The following is a 25105-nucleotide window of genomic DNA, read 5'->3' as shown; positions in this document are numbered from 1 at the left end:
AGCCAACCTTAAGGAACCAAGTGTTCCGATTTCAACCCAAACTTCTCCAAATCCCGAACCAACCATCCCTGCAAGTTATAAATCAGTAAAAGCAAGTACGGGAAGTCTTATTCAGGGGAACGGGATACTAGAAAGTAAAACGACCAGTCGGGTCGTTACACATTGTGTCACCGTAAAATTTTATATAATCAAATCAACTGTTTACATGAAAATAAGTAAAAATAGAGGATGCAAATACAACAAATGAGTTTTGAATGATCCCAACTTCTTCTACATGGAATATATATACACACACACACACACACACACACACACACTATATTAGAAGCACGAAGGACCTTAGCTAATGTCGTTCGCCATTTTTACCCTTTCAAAATAAATTTCATATTGGACAATATTGTAATTTAAATTATTTTCCTAAAATTTAGGACATTAAAATCAATTAGAATTTTAGTTATTAATCATTTTTGAAATATTTATAGAGTCCTAATATTTAGGACTTTAAATTTGATTAAGATTTACCTTACATAAATTCTTTTCCTAATTAAAGTATGTAACATATTTATAATTAGCAGTACCAAAATAAAAAAAATTAAGGCAAAACATTAACTACACGTAGAAGGAGTTCTTGGGCATAAAGTGTTTGAAAAATATTGTCACAACCCGGACTTCCCACCCTTGGGAGTCGTGATGGCGCCTACTCATGAAAGCTAGGCAAGCCGAGTATTATAGATTCATTAACCTTTTTGCTTAGCCCTTTTTAACAGTTCAATATAACAGGTGATCAACAGCAAAATAATTATAATAAACCGAAATACGGAAGACGAAACTCATAGTTTAACCATACACTAGTGCAGAATCCAACGTACAACTCTACCCAGAATTGGTGTCACAATGTCACGCACTGTCTACGAATACTACAAACAGTGGTCTGAAAGATAAATACAAAGCTATCTCTAAAATACATAAAAGAAACAGAATGGAAAGATAGAAGAAGACGCCAAGGCCTGCGGACGCCTGCAGGGCTACCTCGGGTCTTCGGCACTGAACTGAAGGCAGCAACCTCACTGTGGTCCAAAAGCTACAGCACCGGGATCTGCACACAGTGCAGAGCGTAGTATCAGCACAACCGACCCTATATGCTGGTAAGTGCCTAGCCTAACCTCAGCAAAGTAGTGACGAGCTAGGACCAGACTACCAAATAAACCTGTGTAGTTAAATCATATACAACGGAAAAATAAAGGCCAAAATTTACAGGTAAAGATAGGAGGGGGGAACATACTGCGGGGAATATCAAGTAACAACAGAAAACCAATAGATAAATGCAAAGAACACCATAATTCAATTATCAGCAAGAACCAGGAAATCAAAGACAAGTGAAGACTGATGTAGTACACCATGTTGCCTCATGTAGGACTGAAATAACTTTGACATGTATTTTTTTAGCATTATCACTCCTTAGAATACACATCGAAGCATTGAATTGAGTTTTGACTTCAGCACAAAAAGCAGAAAAGTGAGTAAACACTTCAGAGCGACTCTTCATAAAGTAAATCCAAGTCATTTGGGAAAAATCATCTACAAAAGTGACAAAATACTTATGTCCAGTTTTAGAAACAACAGGACATGGTCCCCAAACATCAGAATAGACTAACTCAAAAGCTGACTCAGCTCGCTTGTTAACCCTTGGACCTAACGAGATGCGATGATGTTTTGCAAATCGACATGATCACAATCCAATGAAGAAATATTCTGAAACTGAGAACAGAGCTTCTTCAACAAAGGTAAAGAGGGATGCCCCAATCGATAATGTGCTTCAAAAGGAGACACGACACTAGAGCATGCAATAGATTGTGGCTCCCATTCATCAAGGATATAGAGATCACCAGATAAATACCCTTATAATCTGCTTCGTCGTAAGATCAAGAAACAAACAATGATTGGGAAAGAACGCTACACAGCAATTAAGGTCTCTGGTGATTTTACTAACAGAAATCAAATTAAAGGCCAAGTTTGGTAGACTTAATACAGATGACAGGGTAATAGAGGAAGTCGGTTTAACTGTCCCAAATCCTACACTGCTACAAGTTATTCCATCGGCTACAGTAACTGAAGAGAGTGCTTTGTGTGATCGAAAACTAGCAAAAATATTTGGATTACCTGTCATGTGATTTGTGGCACCTGAGTCAATCACCCATTTATTTGAAGAGGTGATCAGATATGTCTTATCTGACCCAGCAAAAGTAGTAACTGAGGAAGATTCCTTAATTGATTTATGATATTGAGGGAACTCAAAAAACTCATCCGAAACCAGGATTGTTGGACTAGAAGTTGTATCACTATTTCCTCCTTGCTTACTGTTTATAGTCATCCTATTTTCAACTAATAAAACTCACTATATCAAAATAAGTGATGGAGAATCCAACTGAAAGACCCAAACAGACTATATTCGAAAGCAGAAATCAGACAATACTTGAAAAAGACAGTAGCCAGGGCAATCAAAAACCTGAGAATAGCCGAACTCAAGGTTGCACTCAAAAAGACAAATTTTTGAAATCTAACCAAGCTTTGGATAACCTCCAAGAGACAATATCAAATCACAAATTGGTGAGAAACAATCCAATTCACTGTTGCACTTGTAGAAAACCTCAACCAATTCCCAATATCAAAATAACAATCAGCAACTAATAAAAAAAAAATTCAAACTTGACCAAAAAGAATATTCACAGTTTCACGTTTCAAGGCTCTTCTTCTCCAAAATGTGGTCCAATCACCACATGACCACCACAATTCAACCAAAACTTCGAGGCAAAGTTGTAACGGGAAGCTAGACCAAGATTGGTCCATGAACATGCCTCCACACGCAGCTTAAACAGAAGTATCTCCGGCAGTTTCATCAGCGCGTGAGACACACTTGCTTCTCCTCCGACCACCAGATTTTGGGGTTTTGTAGATCGGGGGAGTTTCTGATCTAAGTCCGACAAAGCAGGATACCCTGCTCTGATACCATGTGCACGAAATGGAAAGAATAACTTGTGTGAGCAATATAAATACATGTACATCAGGTGCTAACTAAGGAAAGAAATAAAAGAGATTCCTACAAATCTGCTATTTATGTACACTACTAAAAAAGAGTCTACATTCATTCTATAATAAGTGTCTAGATTCATTCATTCTATAACAGTTGTCTTCTGCTAATTTTCTTGTTTCATTTTTGTTTCTACTTGCTCTGCTTTCATTTCTTTTGTTTTCTATTGAAAGGTAAAAAATAACTGCAAATAACTACTCATATAGATAATGCAAACAACCTACTTTAAGTAAAATTATACTATTAGTATAAAAGCTCTTTAGTATAGTTCTAATTAAATTTAACATATCAGGATGCAACATGAAAGTAGTACATATAAGGCTCAATTCTCCTTATATGAAAATAGTTTAAAAACACATGTTCTAAATGTTGGTGAATACTAACTATAGTTTGTATCTCGATCGGTACGTAGTAGTTGTAGGGCTGGGCATACTTCTTTTTATGGCTATATAGGCTAAACATCTACCCTTTACTTCTGTAGAAGAGTACTAGTAGGAAAATATAAAGGGCAAGAAACTTATTTAGCTGTCACTTCTTTTTCACAGCATTAGTAGCTCTATTCCTCTTTATCTCAAACTCCTTATTCTGCCATGCAACTGCCTTAACTTCTTCAGCTAGCAAAAATGACAGAAGAGAAGCAATAGAAATCATAATAATAGGTGATGTCCCTCCCATTGCTCCTGCCTATCCTCCTTCTAATGGAGATGATTGGTATTCACCTCCTCCTGAACCACTATGTCCTCCTCCTCCTCCTCCGCCGCCGCCTCCTGTAGAGCCACCATGTCCCCCTCCCATGCCTCCACCCCCACCCCCATCCCCACCGCCCTCACCACCACCTCCACGGCCACCGCCACCTAAAGTTCTTCCTCGTCCTCATCCCAAACACTCACCACCCCCACCACCCATCCCAGGTTATCTTACCGCAGAACTAAGAGAAGTCATAAAAGTGATTCAAAAGTTCGAAAAGACAATAACTAGCGATCCCTTTGGCGTAACAAGAACATGGGTAGGCAACGATGTTTGCAGTTACGAAGGTTACACTTGCTACAAAAACCTCGTTGTTGCCATCGACTTCAATGGTTTCCACTTCAACGACAGTCGACTGTCCTTGAGGAACTTCATTGAAAAAATCAAGACTTTAGTCATTGGATCTTGATGACGTTCTTTTTCTTAACAACAATGGTTTTTCTGGTGAAAACCCAGAAACTTTTGGCCGTACTGCAGCCCTGTTTATCACACTAGCCAACAACAGATTCACTGGTCAAATCCCCAAAAGCATTGGCAATGCTTGTAGAAATCTCCTTGAGGTTCTGTTCTTGAATAATCAAATTAGTGGTTGCTTGCCTTATGAGATAGGCTTGTTGAAATTGGCAACTGTATTTGATGCTAGTGTGAACAAGTTAACAGGTCCAATACCTCATTCTTTTGGGTGCTTAAGGGATATGGAACTGCTGAATCTATCTTACAATCATTTGTATGGTCCCGTGCCAGAATCACTGTGCAAGCTAGGTGTTATGAATCAGCCCAAACAATATATTGGGTTGAGAGGAGTTATTTGGCTAAGAAGAATCCAGAGGACTAGAAGGCCTTTAAAAGGTTTAATTTGGGATCCAGGCCCAATAACTGCAATCAGAAATTGGTTAAAAGCATTAGGGATTAGCTAGGATGGATTATGCCAATGGTTATCGGGAAAACTCCCCTCTCGTGGTCTCTCTCTCCCTCCTATATTTCTCTCTATGGCTCTGTCTCCTCATCTCCTTTCTTTCTGTTGCTATTTACTTAGTTTATGACTATATCCTTGGCATATCTATTATAATCAGTTTATTTGGAAGGTTAATCAAGGCATCGTTTTGTTGAGTTCATAACATTGGTGCTTTCATTGTCTCGGATTCCATGGCTCCCTACTCTTCTACCATTATCCACTATCACCTCAACGTCATCAAGGATTTACTAATGGTAATGATGGACAATAACGCCCGCATGCTCAGACACCTCGACAACATAGAGAACATGATGCCTGCCTCCTCCAAGACGATCCCCGACGCTCCACAACACTCGGACTTGGCTGTGTCTTTGCACGATAAGTACAAACCAGAGGAATTCTCAGAACCTCTTGTTATTGCAGAACCAGAGATTGATTCTGATTTAGATAAAGGACTCTCCAACACTATGCACAATTCCGAGGAGGACAATTCAAGAAGCTGTGCCTGCAAGGTGTTCATTGAAATACCGGATAGGGAAATTGACATGGAAGTTGCAAATTCCATGAGGAGCAATTCAGTAAATCCTGAAACCCAGGTGTCCGATGAAATGTTTCAACCAGTTTCTGCAGTTAAGTATGCTTACAGTCACCTTATCATATTTGATGATCCACTAGCACTGCAATGTTTGCTTACCGCTTCCAGTCACGACCAACCTATAAGCAGGGATATATTTGATTACTTATGTGAACGTTATCGTGCTACATCCTTGCGTCGATTTCCAACTGATCAATTTGGATTGGAATTTCCCTTTGATCCCGGTTCAAGGTTTCTTACCACATACCTTGGAGGTACAAGGAAATATATATGCTGTGATATGCTTATGGCGTCAACATTATGGAACAGACTAATAAGAATAAGAGGAACCTTATTAACAGGATCACTTGTATTTTTTATTAAATCTGTTGCAATAGTATCTGCCTGCATCTTTCAAGCTATATTCCATGGAAGTGATGGGATGGGCATAGACAAGTTGGGTCAGCAGTTGAGTGCTATGGAGGTGCACCCATACCCAGCCAACGGTCTTTGCGATGCACTATACTCTGTCTCTACTATTTGGTGCAGTGTTAAGGAGGCTGATGCTAAGGGTACACTTTTCTTTGTAAGTTCTGACCATATACAGCTATCAGAGGTGCTATTACTTTGTCGCATTGGCTTTTTTGTTGCAGAGAATGCGATGCTAGGAATGGCCAGAAATCTTAGAGGGTTATTGTGCATCTTTCCTGATGAAGATATGTATGTTTATGTTATGTTGGACTTCCTTGGACATCTCGTATTAGTCCCAAGCTAAATGAGCTCTTGTCATATTTCAGCAAGACTGCCTTGAAAACCTTCCTGATGGTTTCCTCTATGAGTCACTCTTGGTTTGCTATTGATTCTTTCCTTGTTAAAACCCTTGTCTATTCCTGCTTTCTTTTTTCATTTGAATTGCAAAATAGGCAACTGGTGGCCCAATATCATATGTCAAATGCAAAATTGCCCATAACTGTTATATTGGATAGTCCCGAGCTTTTGGTTGAACATGAAGTGTTTGAACCACTGTGGGAAGGGAGTTACATCTTGATTAAGGATGGAATCAGATTGATGCATCACATTAAATTCTTACATGGTAGACCAACAGGGGAGTCAAGTAAGGCATCTTTTGTAGAGTTTATTATAACACTTCTTGCTGCACTTTTGTATGGGGTCACCCAGGCATTCGATAAGGTTCTACGAGTAAATAGACAAGGAAATTTCATTTATCCTAGCGGTGTGCTTTGTTACGTGGAGAAAAGGATGAACGTTGTTGATATGAGCTTGCGCTTTCATCCTTCGATGCTTACTCCGCTAGCTTTAAAATCATTGAAGCTTGATTTGCTTGCATATGAGGACACTAAATTCCAAAATGTGACCTTCACAAAGATAGTTGCCATCATAGGTGAAAATAGCTCGGGAGAAAGTATAGTTGCATTGCTGCTAGAAAGATTTTATGACCCACTTGGCTTTAAGGATCAAGAACCTGAATTATTTGCTACTACTATACTTGAGATCATATTGTACAGAGCTTGTAGCACATATGTTTGAAGTTCTAGTTAATGCCTTTGCTGTCATTGAGCTGGGCAAAAACTTGTTTGTCATATGGAGTTTTGATGCTGAACAGAGCCTAATTGATATTGTTGACGGGCTTGTTGTTGCTGCAACAAGTACACTGGGCTACATATTATTCCTAGGCCACTGTGAACACTTCGGTATGGCGACAATTTGTAGCGACTATGCTACTAGTACGATTTGGGACTCGAACCTTGAGGACAAGGTTCTTATTGAGGACGGGAGTATTATTATGAATCAGCCCAAACAATATATTGGGCTGAGAGGAGTTATTTGGCTAAGAAGAATCCAGAGGACTAGAAGGCCTTTAAAAGGGTTAATTTGGGATCCAGGCCCAATAACTGCAATCAGAAATTGGTTAAAAGCATTAGGGGTTAGCTAGGATGGATTATGCGAATGGTTATCGGGAAAACTCCCCTCTCGTGGTCTCTCTCTCCCTCCTATATTTCTCTCAATGGCTCTGTCTCCTCATCTCCTTTCTTTCTGTTGCTATTTACTTAGTTTATGACTATATCCTTGGCATATCTATTATAATCAGTTTATTTGGAAGGTTAATCAAGGCATCGTTTTGTTGAGTTCATAACACTAGGGGTGTTCGTCGGTCGGTATGGTACGGTATTTAGACATTTCGGTTCGGTATTTTCGGTATTCGGTTTCTTAAAATCCTATACCAATACCGTACCTAATTAAATTCGGTATGGTTCGGTTTTTCTCCTTTCGGTTTCGGTTTATTCGGTTCGGTAACTTCGGTTTATTCGGTTTGAATACTAACTAGTGCATAGAGCCATAGACTCTAATATTCTTAATTAAATTACTCAAAAATACAAAACTGAAAATGCTTGTTGACAAAAATTTTGTCCAAAACTAGCAAATATCGACCCAAATAGAGAAAATTGTACATAAAAGACTATTTGATCGTTAGAAATGTCTTGTTATTTGTTTAGAGTTAATTGATGAACTTCGAGAATAAAGGAAAGTAAAATTTTAGATTTTTTATATTTATGTTATAATTGATAACATATGTTTTGTATATTATATATATATATATATTTCGGTACGGTATCGGTATTTCGGTATTTTATTTTAAAATACCAAATACCATACCTAATACCAATTTTTTTATAAACTTAAACCAAAGACCATACCAAATACCAAAATACCGTATACCAAATACCAAAATTTTTGGTTTCGGTACAGTAATTCGGTATTTACCAAATTATGCACAGCCCTAGTGCAAGCTCGGCCACTTGGAAAAACATACCTTGAAATTCAACTATTTTACGCAGGTTAGTATTAAATCCTGTTACCATCTCACTTTGCTTAGCCCATTAGAGAGTACATATATTTTACTGCACTAAAAACTTATCGGCATCAGGTATTTATACCAAACTATATCAACTTCCCGTGGTTAAGTCATTTAGTAACACAAAAATATATACTCCCTGAAAATATTTTCTTTTTAATCCGTTCAAAAAAGAATGACCCCTTTCTAAATTTGGTAACAATTTAGCTTAAACTTACAATTGACCCTAATGCGAAGCTTTTATAACCATACAAATTAAACACTTTGGGCCCCTTTTTGACTTATTTAGGACCGCAAATTCCAAAAGTCTTCATTTTTTCTTAAACTCCGTGCCCAGTCAAACATGTTCACATAAATTGGATCAGAGGGAGTATTACTTATGATTAAGTGAAAAATATATATGCAAGCACATGTCATGTTTTGTTTGCTGCAAACACCCAGTGCAGATACCCTATTACTCTTCAGCGCTACCGTGTTAAATTGTATAAGCATCTTATCTAAAAACTTTAAGTATATAAAAAAGCGCATTCCTAATGTCTTAAGTATGTTATATATATCTCAACAGGTTGGACCAGAATGTCGAAAGCTGATAAAGGAGAAGGTTCTTGATATTAGCATGAATTGCATACTGGATCTTGAGAACCAGAGAAAACCTGAAGAATGTGAAGCCCTCTTCTTGCAGCCCCGGAAATGCCCAGACATGGAATCACTAAGTAAAGTACCTTGTAATATTGATGACTTCTCTTCTGGCCGTCGAGCTCATCGCCATCTCTGTGCCAGGGCTCGTTCAACTACTTATGCTGCCATCAATAAACCTCACCTCTGATTTATTTACCATGGCAAGGCAATTCTGTAGTATAATTTTTCAGATCTGTAATAGCGATGTATGTATATTGGGAATGTGGATAACACAGGCAGGGAAAGATACAGCAAGCATCCCAATTTACAAGACAGAGGCTGATATAATTATTTATGTATTAAATTTGTAAGTACCGACTACTGAGTATAAGCTTTGGTCTTTTGGAGTAAGCAGCCTCTTAGATACACTTTGAGAGAACTAGTTGCCTTTTCATTTATTGAGCTACGCCAGAAGAGTTAGTATTTAATTTCACCTGTCCCCTCTACCTATTCCCTAGCATAATATATCCAAAATCTGACACATCTTCAAATAATGAAATTCATTCGCCTTATCATACATTGGTCTTTAATTTAGTACACTTGACATTGAGGTAAAAATATACAATTTGCCGCAGGGAACGTACATAGATTTTTACAAACAGTGGCCTTTGCATTTACACAAGAATTCATTTAAAACAGATCGAGCTATTTCACACCTCCTCTGGACCCTCTTTCTTCTAGCATAATATGTTCAAAACTTGACACATGTCTCTTTAATTAAATTATGAAATGAACTTCACCTTACCATACATTGATCGAAGACCGAAGTTGCTGGTGTGATGTTATATATGGTTGCGACAGAAGTGGTAGCTGTTGGGATCCATTCTTCCTATGACAAAATGCCCCAACATATGCTTTGACTTCACCAAATTCTCTTTACACAAGAACTCTTCACTTGTAATTCTATCAACTTTTTGATTAAAATCATGCACAAAAACATGTGTTTTCGGGTTGCCACTCTTCTTGCTCCGCGCCAGCACTCCAGCAGTGAAAATAGCAGACATTCGACCAGGTGCCTCTGGCCAATACCCTCTTGGTCCATCAACCAAAATAACATCCCAATTCACTTCATAGAATTGGTTAGGAAGATCATTAAGTCCAAGTTTACACTCGGAAAACAACAAATTCTGCACTGGCTTACATTCATTTCGTGCTTGTTCCTTCGCTGCTGCAATCAGCTCTTTCATTTCACTTAACTTGGTTGTATACTGCACGTCGTAAGCTTCAATTCCTGGGTATTTTTCCTCAATGTAAGCAGCATAATATCTATTTTCGTCGATGAAAACTGTTCTGCCATTGTGATTTAAGGCTTTCCAGAGAAGGGTCTCGTGTGTAAGGCCGAAAACAAGGAGATTACAAGGTTGTTGACATTGTCGGAGGACATCAGAAATTTGTTTGATATCTGTATATGACATATGTTCAGTGTTATTGGAGTTTGAAGCATAATGCGTTAGGGCCCTAACCACTGCGTTTGACAATGGAGGATTGGTTGAACCAGTAATGGAAGAGACTGCAGCTACAGAGGTATAACTGGTAATGGATTCTCTGGTGTAAATAAGAGTAAGAAGAAAGGCAAGAGTGAAGAATGAAATAAAAGCAAGAACCCATAATAAACGATTGGAGCTCCCTTGTTTCTGGATATAAGGATGTAGGAGTATGAGTTTTGTGTTACTGCCTATGTTGTTCTTCATCTTTGTGTCCTAGGATGATGAAAAAGATTTAGTTTTCTCTTTTGCCTGGGTACAAAAGGAAATGGATATTAAGATTTATTCAGAAATGCCTGCAAAGAATGGGCTTAAGAGAGGGAAGGTGACTGAGCTTTAAAGAAACATTCAGACTTCAGGATTAGCAAATGCAGGGCACATGGTAGTATTTATGAAACGAACACTTATAGGATATAATAAAAAAATTTGACTAAAAATATACAATTATATAGGATTAATTCAAGGTATGATCCTTGAACCTTACCTATATTAATAAGGAAGTCATTAAGCCTTTTTTTAATCACATTAAGTAATTGAACTATGTGTGACTTCATCTAACAACAACAAGCCCATTATATTTCCACGTGTGGGGTCTTAGGAGGGTAGTATATATGCAGATCTTATTCCTACCTTGTGTAGATAGAGAGGTTGTTTTCAAGAGACCTTCGACTCAGGCAAGCACAATCACATCAATAAAATATATTGAAATATAGATATAATAGAGAGTCATAGGAGAAAAATATAGTAGCATAGCGAGATAGTAACTAGCCGGAGGGTAAAAACTTACCCACATCGAGTGTTACGCCAAACCAATAGATATATGACATGTGTCTTGCATATGGACTTCAATTATTTAACCATGGTAAATTACATGCATTCTCATCTAAGTAAATTAATTAACAATATATTTGGTGTAAACACCTGGTGTAGGTAAGTATTTACCCTAGCCGGAGCATAAGCAACGTCAGATAATACTAGAAATTCAAGAAAAAGACAAAACAAGAGTAATACTACAACTACCAGAATGGAAGGAAAGTACGTTTTGTTACTAGCCTTCTACCTAATTCTCAAACTCCACACCCTCCTATCAAGGGTCATGTCCTCAATCAGCAAATATGCATTATATATGTCCTACTTAATCACCTCTCTGCAATTCCTTTTTGGCTTTCCTCTACCTTTACTCAGGCCCCCACAGGGTCCAACCTTTTACACCTCCTCATAGCCTGCAGCTTGCTCTGAAAAATAAAAATGACAATAAATCATATTTTCAGCGCCAAGCAATCGTTTTTTTCTTTTTGTTGCATTTAGATATTTACAAAATTATCTTTTGTTTTACACTGGTAGTCGACATTTACATGATGAATTAATTTTTTATGGAAAAATTACGCGGCACATCAAACATATACGCTGTATTTATCATTCGTCGCTATACTTTCAGCAAATTTATCGTTTGTATCTATATTTGAATTTTATAGCAAATTCATGAAATTAGAGATTTTTGAATTGAAATGTGTCTCTTAGTTCAGTTGGTTAAAGCACCCGCTTAGTTAGTAAAGGTCTTGAGTTCGATTCTCAAGAAGAGCATTTTATTTTTCTGTATTTCACCTTAGTTGTATTTGTTCCATCTAAATGAATACAATCGTTACAAGTCATTTTTATAAACTCAAGTATACATCGATACAGGTCGTATCCTTTGTATACACCCCTGTATTTCGCCTTGATTACATTTTATACATTTTGCGCGAGACACATGTTGTATTCGGTGCACGACACAATATAAGTGATACAAGCCGGTAGCAATTAAACAGTTACTACAAATGATAATTAAGCAAACTATAGTTACTAGGCTCTAAACTATAATGCTTTATGGAAATCCTCATTTTTTATCTTCTAAGCCAAAAAGTTAACTTTCTGGTCATTCATATTTAATGAGCAATTTATACATAATTCAATTATTTTAATGTGACAAAATAAATTTGTAATTTTACTTTTATAGTGGACAAAATCATGTGGCCTTACATGAACTTAGCTCTTGATAATAGGTGAATTTGACTATAATCACGCACCAAATAATCACCTTCTTGTGAACTTTTAATGTGGAAAAATGACAACAAAATGCTCTTATTAGTGCTTTTTATGATTTGCAGGTGATATAGGTGTAAGGAAGGCTAAGGAGCGGTTTTGGAGTCAACTATTGATGAAAAAAGGCCAATTGTTGAATTTCCCAAGTATCCCATTCAAAACAGGCCAAAATTTCCGGGTACAAGTTCCACCGCGGTTCTACCGCGACCGCGGTGAAACCGCGGTGGAAGGCAGTTTCTGAAAGTTGAAGATTCCGCGAGGGCGTTTGGCCGCGGTTCTACCGCGACCGTGGTAGAACCGCGGTGGGCACAGTAAACTTCAGGGACTTAAGAGTAAAACACGGGATTTTTAGACCTAAACCCTATTTAAAACACTAGACTTCGCCCAAGAGAGGCATGCATTGATTTTTTAGGTTTCTTAGCAAGGAAAACAATTGTGAGCAAGTACTCTAAACATCTTTCTTCCTTTCTTTTGATTTTTTTGATGAATTCAAGCGTAGTTTATTCTCCCATATCTATGAGTAGCTAAATTCCTTGTCTAAGGCTTTGATGGAACCTATTGGGTGATGAACTTCTTGTTTATGTGAATACAAATTGCTAGTTTAATCTTTATTTGTTCAACTTCGTGTTCGTTGTAGTTAATTGACAGGATCCTCAATTAGCTGTACCTATTTAGTGTGCATAACTTGGAAAAGAGTGCATATTTAGGGTATTGTTGAACAACACCACTCCTAGATTATTAGAGGGATCTATAATTGCGGGTTTAAAGGCGGGATTAGGAATAACGAAGTCTTGGGTGCAATCTAAATTGAATTGTGATTAAATAAAGCAAGTTAGTGTATCTCGGGAGAGTGCAATAGTAGATTACTGTGATTACTCGGGAGAGATTTGCGGTAAGATTAGCGTTCATGATTGATAGAGATGTGTGGGTAAATTTATATGAGCATAAACAGAAGGGATTCCATCAATAGGGGAAATCATTACCTTAGCTTTTTCTCATAATTGTTACAACCTTATTAATTTAGTTACAGCCATTTAGTTACTTGCAAGCTAGTTGTTAAAGAACACTCAACTGAGAATTTGAATGTTTGAGAAGTTGGTGCTGAATACTTGGTGGGTTTGAAGATAGCGGTTGATAGGTTAACTCTCTGTGGATTCGACCCTGGGCGTAATACTCGGGTTATATTTGCAACGTCCGCAGAGTTCTTTTCTAGAAGGCATAGTTGGGCGTGATCAAATTTTGGCGTCGTTGCCGGGGAGTTAACGGAATTATCAACTGCCATTGACAGAAATACAAAGATTATTGTTGTATTCAGTTTCTCTCTACCAATTCTTTTCATTGAAAATTTGATGGTTGTTGATCTGGGTGCACAGGTGCATGCCTAGAAATTCTACAAGGACTGGAGAACTGCTTGAAGGACTCTCAGACCCCGAGAAGACATTCCGGGCATTGAATCGTGCAAACAAAAGACTTCAACAATCACAACAAATACACCCACCGAAATTGATATAGGGCACATAAGACGACCCAACGGGCAACGTCAGGCATGAGCAATTGCACCTCCTGTCCTGAGGTACTATTATGACTGGGCCACACCCAACAGCTGACAATCCTTGGCCACTGCCATATCCGTGCCTGCGATTAAGCTGAATCGTCCAGATCAACACAATAACAATGCTCACCTGTGCAAGGAACAAGGGACTCCTTCGTGGGACACAAACAGAAGCACCCTCAAGCAACATTTAAAGAACTTCCCTGTCTATTGCAAAAACTCAACTGCAACCGACCATCGTTTAGCTTAATCTACAGTCAATCTGGCCGACCCCAGCTATGCGGACGCTAATCTACCACAGTCGCAGTCCGTCCGCACTAACGATTCCACTTCACATCCCTCGGAGCACCGGTGCCCTGTACAAGCGCTAATCGGTGGCGATTTAAGACTACCGCTACCGTCTTTAATAAAGCGAGATTCTGCGCTAGAGCATGCAGGGCAATCATTAAGGCACATCACATGTGATGCCACCACTGCGCTATCTAGCCGCATTATGCAGACCGATCGCTTTCAACGAGCAGGGCAACCAGATCCATATCGCATCTCCCGGAATATGGATCAGCACCAGGTTATCCGTAGGACCACATACAGCCTGGCGAGACTCGGAAGCAATCAGACTATTTATTGTTTTCCATTCTCGGTGACAGGAGCTGCTCATGGTTGGCTAAACTCGCTTCCCATAAACCTCATAGCAACTTGGCGCAGTTGGTCAAGCAATTTCAACACAGTTACATCCTCCCAACAAGACCGCCCAACAAATTGATGAGATTGTGAGCTTCAAACAGAAACCGTTGGAGACACTACACGAGACATGGGGAAGGTTTAAAGGAATGTTGGTTATGTGTCCCCACCATGTGTTCCAGAGCAGATGTTGGGACAACGGTTTTACATGGGATTGTCAGACACGCTTGAAGAATATAGTTGATGCCTCGGCTGGTGGGCATTCTTGAGCAAGACTTGGAAGAAGGTCAGAATTTGCTCGACAAGAGCGCAGAATTTCGGGATGGACTTCTAGAAATGCACCTATCACTCTAGTGGTGCTCAGTGCCTCTTGATCTCTCTAATACAATGGCTGAAAACATGGCGACTCTTTTGACGCAATGAGCACCTCACCAAAAAGGTGGAGGAATCAGGGCAGAAACAACAGGTTCACATAGTAGACACTTACCACGGGGGATTGTGCACATCTTGCATAGCCAGCCAATTGTAATCCATGGAATACAGAGCATGATCATCATCACCAGCACCCTGAAGATATGAACTATGTGGCTAACTAGGGGGCAGAGGCAAGGTAATCAGAACTGGGTCAGCAGACCCAGCAGCAGTACAGGCCACCGCAGCCACAGTAAACGCCGAAAACATGGAGGCATAGAACCCAACAACATGACACCGTATCCCTAGACCACAAGGTACAACAATCAGCAGCAAGGGTACCATCACCTCAGCAACAGCAGGTGGAAGACAGGAAGACGGGTTTGCAAGGCTTGAAGCAATGATGCAGCAGGTTACTGGGTCCAATGCTAAAATAAATGAAAGGGGTGAATGCACATGATGCAGCTATCAAGATATATTGAGGTACAAGTGGGCCAGATTTCAATGTCACTTACAACGTACCTAAAAGGGACATTACTGCAGATACCCAAACAATCCAAAAGATCAAGGCCCAAAACAGCTGATGGCGGTGAGTCTACGTAATGGTAGGGATCTAGATTTGAGCAAGAGAGAGCTCGGAGAAAAACATACAGCTGAGACACTAATTCCAGCCCATTGAGCTGGATGACTCTACGGGATTGACAGAGGTAACAGTTCAGCCTGATCCTAAAGAAACGAATAGCAGCACGAGACTGAGACAGTAGTTGACCCAGTAATTGAGACAGCAGCGGAACCAATAGTTGAGACAGTAGCTTGAGAAGGAGAAACCTCACGTGATTGGGAAGAAAGACCTCCTGCACCATTCCCCAAAGGTTGGCCAAGCATCAAAAGGAGGAGCAGTACAAAAAGTTCCTAGAGATGCTCAAACAAATCCAGATAAACATTCCACTGATTGAAGCTCTAAAGGAGATGCCAGATATGCTAAAATGAATGAAGGACTTAAGTCTCGGAAGTTGACTTTCAAGACTTGTCGACTGTGACCCTTACTCAGACATGTAGGTAGTGTATCTAGACCTGTTGCTGAAAAGCTATTTGATCCAGGTAGTTTTACAATTCCATGCACCATTGGAACTATGCCTTTGCTAAGGCACTTTGTGATTTAGGGGCCAGCATTAATCTCATGCCCCTGGTCATTTATAAGAGGTTAGGCATTGGCAGAGCTCGGACCTACTTCTATGTTATTTGCAGCTGGCTGACAGGACTGTTAAGCGTCCATTTGGGATCTTGATGATGTGCTTATTCAGGTGGGGAAATTCGTGTTCCCTGCAGATTTTGTATCTTGGATTGCAAAGTGATGAAGAAAATTCCCATAATTCTAGGACGACCCTTCTTGGCCACGGGGAGAAGCTTTGATCGATGCGAGACCGGGGAGCTTAAGATGAGGCTCAATGATGAGGAAATTATATTCAATGTGCAGAAATCGATGAGGCGACCAAGTGAGTTCGCAAAATTGTTCCTTATTGATGCAATAGATGTAATTGTAGAGGCTGATGACGAGGCGTTGACGGTTGAGGATCCCCTTGCTGCATGCTTGACAAATTTGGATGAAGTGAATGTGGAGGATTTGCGAATGGGTGTGCACTGAAGGTAAAGGTTCTGGAGAGAAAATCTGGAGTTTGAGCCTGCACTAAAAAAAAGAGAGAGACCCTCCAGCTAAACCATCCATCGAGAACCCCTAAGCTGGAATTGAAGCCTTTGCAACCCACCTCAGGTATGAATTTCTGGGGCCTGACCCCACATTACCTGTTATTATCTCATCTGGTTTGTTAGATGTCAGTGTCAACAGCTTTTACAGGTACTAAGGGAGTTGCCAAAACTGCCAATTGGCGGGGACCATGGCAAGACATCAAGGGGATCAGCCCGCGCTACTGCATGCACAAGATTCTGCTGGAAGAGGGGCACAAACCTTCCAGGGAACAGAGACGGCTAAACCCGAATATGAAGGAAGTGTGTGAAGAAGGAATGATAAAATGGTTGTGCGGGAATCATTTTCCCAATTCTCTGTACAGTAGCTGGGTTAGCCCAGTTCAATGTGTGCCTAAAAAGGGTGGTAGACGGTGGTAAAGAATGACAACAATGAACTTATATCAACAGAACCGTCACGGGCTGAGATCTGCATGGATTATAGAAAGTTTGAATCTGGCCACCAGAAAAGACCACTTTCCACTTACCTTTCATTGATCAAATGCGGATAGATTGGCAGGGAGGTCACACTTGCTTCTTGGATGGGTATACCAGGGTACAATCAGATCTCATTGCCCCTGAGGATAAAAGAAAAGACCTCATTCACATGCCCGTAACGGAATTTATGCTTTAAGAGATGCCCTTTGGCTATGCAATGCACCCGCACTCACAAGTCAAGTATAATCTCGACATATAGATGAATGATTATTGAATAGTTGACCATATCTCAGATTGAATATCATCTTGAAACTGCTATAGTGAATTGACGTGAATAATTGACATTTGGACGGTGCATTGAGACTACTTGGTTCGAATTGGAAAGTGCCATTCATGGTACAAGAGCATACTGGGGCACCGAGTTCAAGCAAAGGAATAGGGTTGATAGAGCAAAGTTGATTTCATAGCAAAGCTGCCGCCGCCAACTTCAGTCAAAAGCCATAAGGAGCTTTCTTGGACATGCCGGATTCTACCGGAGGTTCATAAGGACTCTCCAAAATTGCCAACCCTCTCTGTAAGTTGTTAGAGAAAGATCACCCCTTTGTATTTTCTGATGAATGCAGGGTAGCTTTTGAGGTGTTGAAGCAAAGGTTGGTCACAGCACCCATAATCGTTGCCCCTGACTGGAGCAACCGTTCGGAATGATGTGTGATGCGTGGACTATGCGGTGGGGGCAGTGCTGGGGCCCAGCGGAGAGGACAAACTGATGCACCCATCTACTATGCTAGTAGGACCGCTGAGTGGAGCCCAGTTGAACTACACAAGTGACAGAGAGAGGAGATGCTAGCTGTGGTATTTGCTTTTGACAAGTTTCGGTCCTAATCTAATAGGATCCAAGGTAATCGTATACTGACCATGCAGCTCTTAGATACTTAATAGAAAAGAAGGACTCTAAGCCACGCCTGATTCGTGGTGTTGCTACTGCAAGAGTTCGATCTTGAAATTCGTGACCGCAAGGGCACGTGAAAATCAAGTCGCTGATCACCTATCACGACTTGAAGGAGCTGAAAATGTAGTAGAAGTGGAGGAAATTCTGGAAACTTTTCCAGATGAGCAGCTGCTCGTTACCACTCATCAGGAAGCGCATTGGTATGCAGACTATGCTAATTACCTGGCCATGGTATTGTTCCTCACGACCTGTCATCGGTTCAGAGGAAGAGATCCTTTCGCGAAAGCCATGGATTACTGGGATGAGCCCTACTTGTTTAGAATATGCCTTGATAACATGATCCGGAATGCGTCCCCGAGATCGAACAATCTTCTGTCTTGCAGGCTTGTTCACGCTTCGGCGTATGGCGGTCACTTTGAGCATCAGGACGGCAGCTCAAGGTCTAGAGGCCGATTTTTCTGGCCAACGTATTAAGGATGCTCACCTATGGGTCAAGAGCTCAATGAATGTCACGCACCGGAACATTTCCGGCGTTACGAGATGCCCATGAACCCAGTTCAAAAGTGGAAGTGTTGATGTTTGGGGGAAGATTCATGGTCCTCTCGTCAGCTCCTAGGCAATAATACATTCTTAGTTGCTGTGATTACGTGTCAACGGGGTGGAAGCTGCTGCATTACCTACCAAGATCTAAGGTGGTAGTCGGGTTATCTCCAAGAAGAACATATTCACCCGCTTTGGGACACACACGTGCATATTAGCCGATGGAAGGAACTCATTTCTGCAACGGGCCTTCGGAGAAGTTGTTGCCTAAATATGAATGTTAGCGGCACACACGGCGGCAATTATCACCTATCGGTAATCCAAATCTGTGTCACAAGGCCAGATACCCAGGTGAGGTAGTCCAACAGAGAGATCAAGAGCGTATTGACAAAAACTGTAAATGTTACAAAAACTGACTGTCAAGGAAGCTGGATGATGCGCTATGGCTTACAGGACTGCATTCAAGACACCAATTGGTATGTCACCATATAATGTTGGTGTTTGGGAAGGCTTGCCACCTACCTGTAGAACTGGAACATAAAGCGGGGCCTGAAACAGCTGAATTTAGACTTGGAAGCTGCGGCAACGTCGAGAGTCCCGGAATTACATGAGCTGAGAGTTCCGGTATCTTGCTTTTGAGAGCACAAGCTATATAAAGAGAGAATGAAGAGGCTTCACGATCAGAACATCATTTGAACGAAATTTCAAACCTGAGACAGGGTACTGCTTTATAACTCAAGACTGCGGTTATTCCCAGGTAAGCTAAGTCAAGGTGGTCTGGACCATTTCGTGTGGTTTAGGTTTTCTATCGGAGCTGTGGAAGTTCTCCTGAAGATGACTCTCGTACATTTAGAGTCAATGGTCAGCGTTGAAATTGTATGTGGGTTGAACGAGCCTAAGAAGATAACCGAGCTACATTGAATGAACCTCAGAAATCGAGCGAACCTCGTATTCGCTCATATGAGTCGTGCGCGACGTTAAAAGGTAGCGCTACGTGGGAGGCAACCCATGACATTGTTGTAATTGTAACCATTAATAAAAAAAAATAAAATAAGAAAAAAAAGGGGTTTGTTGGCGTTAGAATCAGAACAGGAGTTCTACCCGCGGTTCCACCGCGACCCGCGTGAACCGCGGTAGATTACGCCCGCGGAACTTCACTGCCGCGGTTTCACCGCTCGTCGCGCAGAACCGCGGCAGGCCCAGACGCGGCCAGGTAGAGTGTATTATTTAATTTTTTTTTCTTTTCTTTCTTTCCTAATTTTTAAAACCCCCTAAAACACCCCCCTCATCTAAATATCCCGCCCCACACCCCCATTCCCCCTCTTTCTTTCCCTCTCTCTTCACAACCCAACTTCTCCTCTTCCTTCCTTCTTCAAACACCTTCACCCCCAACCTCTCACTCCCATACCTCCATTTTCTCCTCTCTTCCAACTCAAGTAAGTTCTTCTTCTCTCTCTCTATTTCTTATATTTTCTAAGTATGGTAATTTGTTAATATTGTTATATAGTTGAACCCTAGTTAGGATTAGTATAGTAATTTCAATTTTTTTTTTTTGCTTTCTTTTATTGATTACTATGGTTATTGTTGTTGTAGTTGATGTTTGGGGGGTTGTTGTGCCACATTAGTTGGGCTCCATTATAATATATTGTGAAAATTATTGTGGTGGTTTGGAGACCTAACTAGTTTATGGTGTATAATGGTATTGTGTCCATGTGTTCCCACAGAATGGTGGTACTATGTTGTCTAATTTTGGGGGTATTCTAAGCCCGACTTAGGTTGGGGGTGTTGTCAGAGGATGTTGGTTGTGATATGGTGACTTGTTGTTTAAAAGAGTAATTGTGTTGTAGTTTTGTTAGCATAAGGTGCTAAGTTGGAGAATGGTGTTTGTCTTTTGTGGTGTTGTATATCGGGGATAAATTGAATGGAAAGTGTGGGGTGTATGTTGCGGATGTGGTACGGAAAAGGTGGAGCTGTGTGTGAGTTTGTTATAGCTGTGTCATTGGTGTGAAGTCTGAGTAAACCATCTTATTGCATTAGCTAAATGCAATTGGTTGATGGTTTGTTAACTGTTTTCAGGATTAATGGCTCCCAAAAGCACAGGCGCTTTGGGCGGTCCTTCCCACCGACCTGCTTATGATGAATCTTAGATTCCAATCGGACACAGGCATGAGGATGACTTCCGTGCCAAAGCTAATAAAACGTCATTCAGGAATCCCGATTGATCGGGCTGCCCTCCGAGTTGAAAAAGTGGAAGATGTATGAAGAGATCCGGAGGCGGGAAATGGAGTTCCTCTTTGCTGACCCTGCACCTGTCAACAAGATGTTGGTTCGTGAATTTTATGCAAACTGCCCATTAGATTTGGGTAGGGAGTTGATTGTGCGGGTACGGTGGTCAGTGCTCCAGATTCCAACAATTCGCCGGGTGTATGAGTTGCCTCCATTCACCAGTGATGTTGACTACTATCATGACAGGCCCGGGGTGACAATGGGAGGTTCATGACAAATGTGCTTTGCACGGAGGGGCGACCTATTTGGCTAAAGAAAGATATAACCCGTCAACTCTAACTCCTTCACTCACCTACTAAGTGTTGGTTGACAGTTATCTGTAGTAGGTTCCTACCGTCCAGCAACTCAACGACGTGAACTTCAACAGGGCACTGTTGACTTGGTGCTTGTGACAGGGAAAGATTCGATGCAGCACGGATAATTGGCGATGAAATGTGTCTTACCGGGGACCGTTGCTGCCTAAGGGATTCTACTTCCCTTCCTTGGTTAACCACACTATGCTTGCTGAGGAACACCCCTTACCAACCCTGCTGATTGTGACTTGCCCCCAAAAGTAGCTTTCAAAGCTCCGGTATCAGAGTGGGCAGGGGCACCCGCACTACCATTGAGATTGATGATGAGGAGGACGATCCGGTCTATGGCACCATCTAGGCGGTCGTGTAGACAGTGCTGGACCTTCTTGGCGCTCTCATCTGGAGCAGACCTATCTCGCTCACAGTCCTCCCGCCTATGTTGCGCTCCTTGAGGACGAGGTCGCGGATCTTTCGCACCTCGGTGGATGGTCTACACACACGGCTGGACGCCATGTCACAGAGGCAAGCTAGATCTGAGAGCAAGTTATGGCTTGGCTGCGTGCGTTGGGAGGGCCTGCCATGTCGACCCCAGTACCGTCTCCGACTCAGATTGAGTTTCAGGAAGTTTTCTCACCCTTCTGCTCTTTACTATATTTTGATGACATGGGACATTGCCATTGTTTTAAGTGGGGTGGGAGACTTGCTCTGACTGTGTATGGTAATGTATTAGATGTATGTTGTTGGCTGTATCATTAGAGTAATATGTTGTATATGTGTGAGTTGTTATATTAGGATTAGCTGAATTGGCCCAACGACGGACACTTCTTGACGGGTTCTGAGGGTCTAAGTCAGTAATATGTTTGTAGAGGACTTTTCCTGATGACGGACTAGGTGGACAATACTCTTGAGGGAAGTAGTCCATGTAGGGTTTTTTTTTATTTTATTTTCTTCTTTAGTAGTGTAGTACCTCCCCCTTGGTGTTTCTTAGTTGACCAACGGTTCTTTGCCAAGGGTTTTTTCTTGACCGGTTAGGTAGATTTTTCTTTTGAATTAAGAAAATGGGTGAAGGTCAGAATGTAACCCCAAATGTGTACACTTGTATAGAAAAGAATCTTGAGTGTGTGACATCCAAGCTTGTTTGTGGACTCATAATATATGCCTTAATTTTGCACATCTTGTCTTGCTTGAACACTCGTATGATTGTGTTGATGAACTGATCGGAATGAGTTACATGCTAAGTGTGTGTGAGCTGTTACTTGCATCTTATCGTTTGCATATGATACCTAGAACTTGCCCTGTGTGTGTGCAAAGCGAAATAGAAGTTGTTCGGTTTTAGAGATGATTGAGGCATTTCTTTGTGTAACCCTTTATACTCGGAAATCCACCTGTGCATATTACCATAGTTAACCCCTTTGAGCCTGAAGCCTTTTCTTCGATAACCCTATAATCATCTAAAATGTGGTGTTTAAATACGCTAATTGAACTTTTCCCTCCTAGAAGCACTTGAAGCACTAAAGTATATACAAAAGTCAAAGTGTGGGGTGGGGAGAAAGAAAGAAAAAAAAAGGGGGAAAAATCAAGAATGAAGGTCTGATTGGTGAACTGGCAGTTATAATAAATCTGAAAAAAAAAGAAAAAAAAAGAGAAAAGAGAAAAAGAAAAGGAGCCAGTTGTACCTAACGAGAAGTGGGGTGGCGCAAGTGAAATAAAATGTGGAGAAACAAGTGGGTTGATCATGAAAGCAAAATAAAAGGAAGTATGTATTAAAAGTGCTTAGGGAGGTTAGTCACTATATCCAAATATATCCTACCCGTCCCTTAGCCTACATTACAACCGAATAAAGACCTCTTGATCTTTGACTGAATGGCTCGATTAGTGGAGTATTACACTAGGGGCAAGCGTATGGTATATCTGTGTGGCATGTGAATGCTCTTTGCTGAGAGTGAGTGAATTCTGTTTATATATGGTTCCTCGTTGTTGAATTTTATTGTGTGTGGAACTACTCTCAAATCGTGTTTATGTGAGGGCATGTGACTCAGGAAGAAAAAGTGAATCTTCATTTCAGTTAGAGTAATTAGAGTGAGCACAAGTGTGTCATGGCATGAGAGTCTGCATTTGAGTTATGATTGTGCACTGCTTAGGTCGGTCTTTGATAATATCAGGTGTGACATAAATTGGGGCAATACATTGCACAGTTAGATATAGAAATGTGGTTTAGCTTGCTCGAGGACGAGCAAAGGTTTAAGTGTGGGGTGTTGATAATAGGTGAATTTGACTATAATCACGCACCAAATAATCACCTTCTTGTGAACTTTTAATGTGGAAAAATGACAACAAAATGCTCTTATTAGTGCTTTTCATGATTTGCAGGTGATATAGGTGTAAGGAAGGCTAAGGAGCGGTTTTGGAGTCAACTATTGATGAAAAAAGGCCAATTGTTGAATTTCCCAAGTATCCCATTCAAAACAGGCCAAAATTTCCGGGTACAAGTTCCACCGCGGTTCTACCGCGACCGCGGTGAAACCGCGGTGGAAGGTAGTTTCTGAAAATTGAAGATTCCGCGAGGGCGTTTGGCCGCGGTTCTACCGCGACCGCGGTAGAACCGCGGTGGGCACAGTAAACTTCAGGGACTTAAGGGTAAAACACGGGATTTTTAGACCTAAACCCTATTTAAAACACTAGACTTCGCCCAAGAGAGGCATGTATTGATTTTTTAGGTTTCTTAGCAAGGAAAACAATTGTGAGCAAGTACTCTAAACATCTTTCTTCCTTTCTTTTGATTTTTGTGATGAATTCAAGCGTAGTTTATTCTCCCATATCTATGAGTAGCTAAATTCCTTGTCTAAGGCTTTGATGGAACCTATTGGGTGATGAACTTCTTGTTTATGTGAATACAAATTGCTAGTTTAATCTTTATTTGTTCAACTTCGTGTTCGTTGTAGTTAATTGACAGGATCCTCAATTAGCTGTACCTATTTAGTGTGCATAACTTGGAAAAGAGTGCATATTTAGAGTATTGTTGAACAACACCACTCCTAGATTATTAGAGGAATCTATAATTGCGGGTTTAAAGGCGGAATTAGGAATAACGAAGTCTTGGGTGCAATCTAGATTGAATTGTGCTAAATAAAGCAAGCTAGTGTATCTTGGGAGAGTGCAATAGTAGATTACTGTGATTACTCGGGAGAGATTTGCGGTAAGATTAGCGTTCAAGATTGATAGAGATGAGTGGGTAAATTTGTATGAGCATAAACAGGAGGGATTCCATCAATAGGGGAAATCATTGCCTTAGCTTTGTCCCATAATTGTTTACAACCTTATTAATTTAGTTACAGCCATTTAGTTACTTGCAAGCTAGTTGTTAAAGAACACTCAACTGAGAATTTGAATGTTTGAGAAGCTGGTGCTGAATACTTGGTGGGTTTGAAGATAGCGGTTGATAGGTTAACTCTCTGTGGATTCGACCCTGGGCGTAATACTCGGGTTATATTTGCAACGTCCGCAGAATTCTTTTTTAGAAGGCATAGTTGGGCGTGATCAGCTCTAACCCTACATTTCTACTAATCTTGCACACTTTTACAGAGGTGATATATGTGAAATAATACTTATGATCTACTAATTACTTAAAACTTTAAATTCTTATCTGGATTGAAATTGAAGCAAAGTGCAGGCTATGAGGAAGACATTGGAATCGCGGCAAAACTGGATTAAGCGCACGTAAAGCAAGCT

At 40.6% G+C, this 25105-nt stretch overlaps 2 protein-coding genes across 2 annotated transcripts; one reads left to right on the top strand and one right to left on the bottom strand.

Moving 5' to 3' along the window:
• The first annotated feature begins 2412 nt into the window (after positions 1 to 2412).
• Positions 2413 to 9316, top strand: LOC109241899 (leucine-rich repeat extensin-like protein 3). Its single transcript, XM_019408723.1, has 5 exons — positions 2413 to 2527; positions 3634 to 4094; positions 4231 to 4599; positions 8169 to 8222; positions 8805 to 9316. Exons 1-5 carry the CDS (start codon positions 2413 to 2415, stop codon positions 9063 to 9065), a joined length of 1260 nt encoding a protein of 419 aa, XP_019264268.1. The 3' UTR covers positions 9066 to 9316.
• A 92-nt stretch (positions 9317 to 9408) lies between these two features.
• Positions 9409 to 10860, bottom strand: LOC109241903 (protein IRX15-LIKE-like). The gene has a single exon (XM_019408728.1). The coding sequence runs from the start codon at positions 10606 to 10608 to the stop codon at positions 9700 to 9702; it is 909 nt and encodes a 302-aa protein (XP_019264273.1). The 5' UTR covers positions 10609 to 10860; the 3' UTR covers positions 9409 to 9699.
• Positions 10861 to 25105: the final 14245 nt, after the last annotated feature.

Source organism: Nicotiana attenuata, unplaced genomic scaffold (genome assembly GCF_001879085.1).
Source record: "Nicotiana attenuata strain UT unplaced genomic scaffold, NIATTr2, whole genome shotgun sequence".
In the NCBI taxonomy this organism is placed as follows: Eukaryota; Viridiplantae; Streptophyta; class Magnoliopsida; order Solanales; family Solanaceae; genus Nicotiana; species Nicotiana attenuata.
Note: the sequence above shows the minus strand (reverse complement) of the source record. Positions and strands in the feature narration are given on the sequence as shown.

Bases quoted from the DNA above. Each gene is read 5' to 3' on its own strand.
- LOC109241899 (XM_019408723.1), top strand. From the start codon at position 2,413: ATGGAGAATCCAACTGAAAGACCCAAACAGACTATATTCGAAAGCAGA. The intron at 2,528-3,633 runs GTTGCACTCAAA...TCTTTTTCACAG, and splicing joins TGAGAATAGCCGAACTCAAG to CATTAGTAGCTCTATTCCTC. The intron at 8,223-8,804 runs GTTAGTATTAAA...ATATCTCAACAG, and splicing joins AATTCAACTATTTTACGCAG to GTTGGACCAGAATGTCGAAA.
- LOC109241903 (XM_019408728.1), bottom strand. From the start codon at position 10,608: ATGAAGAACAACATAGGCAGTAACACAAAACTCATACTCCTACATCCT.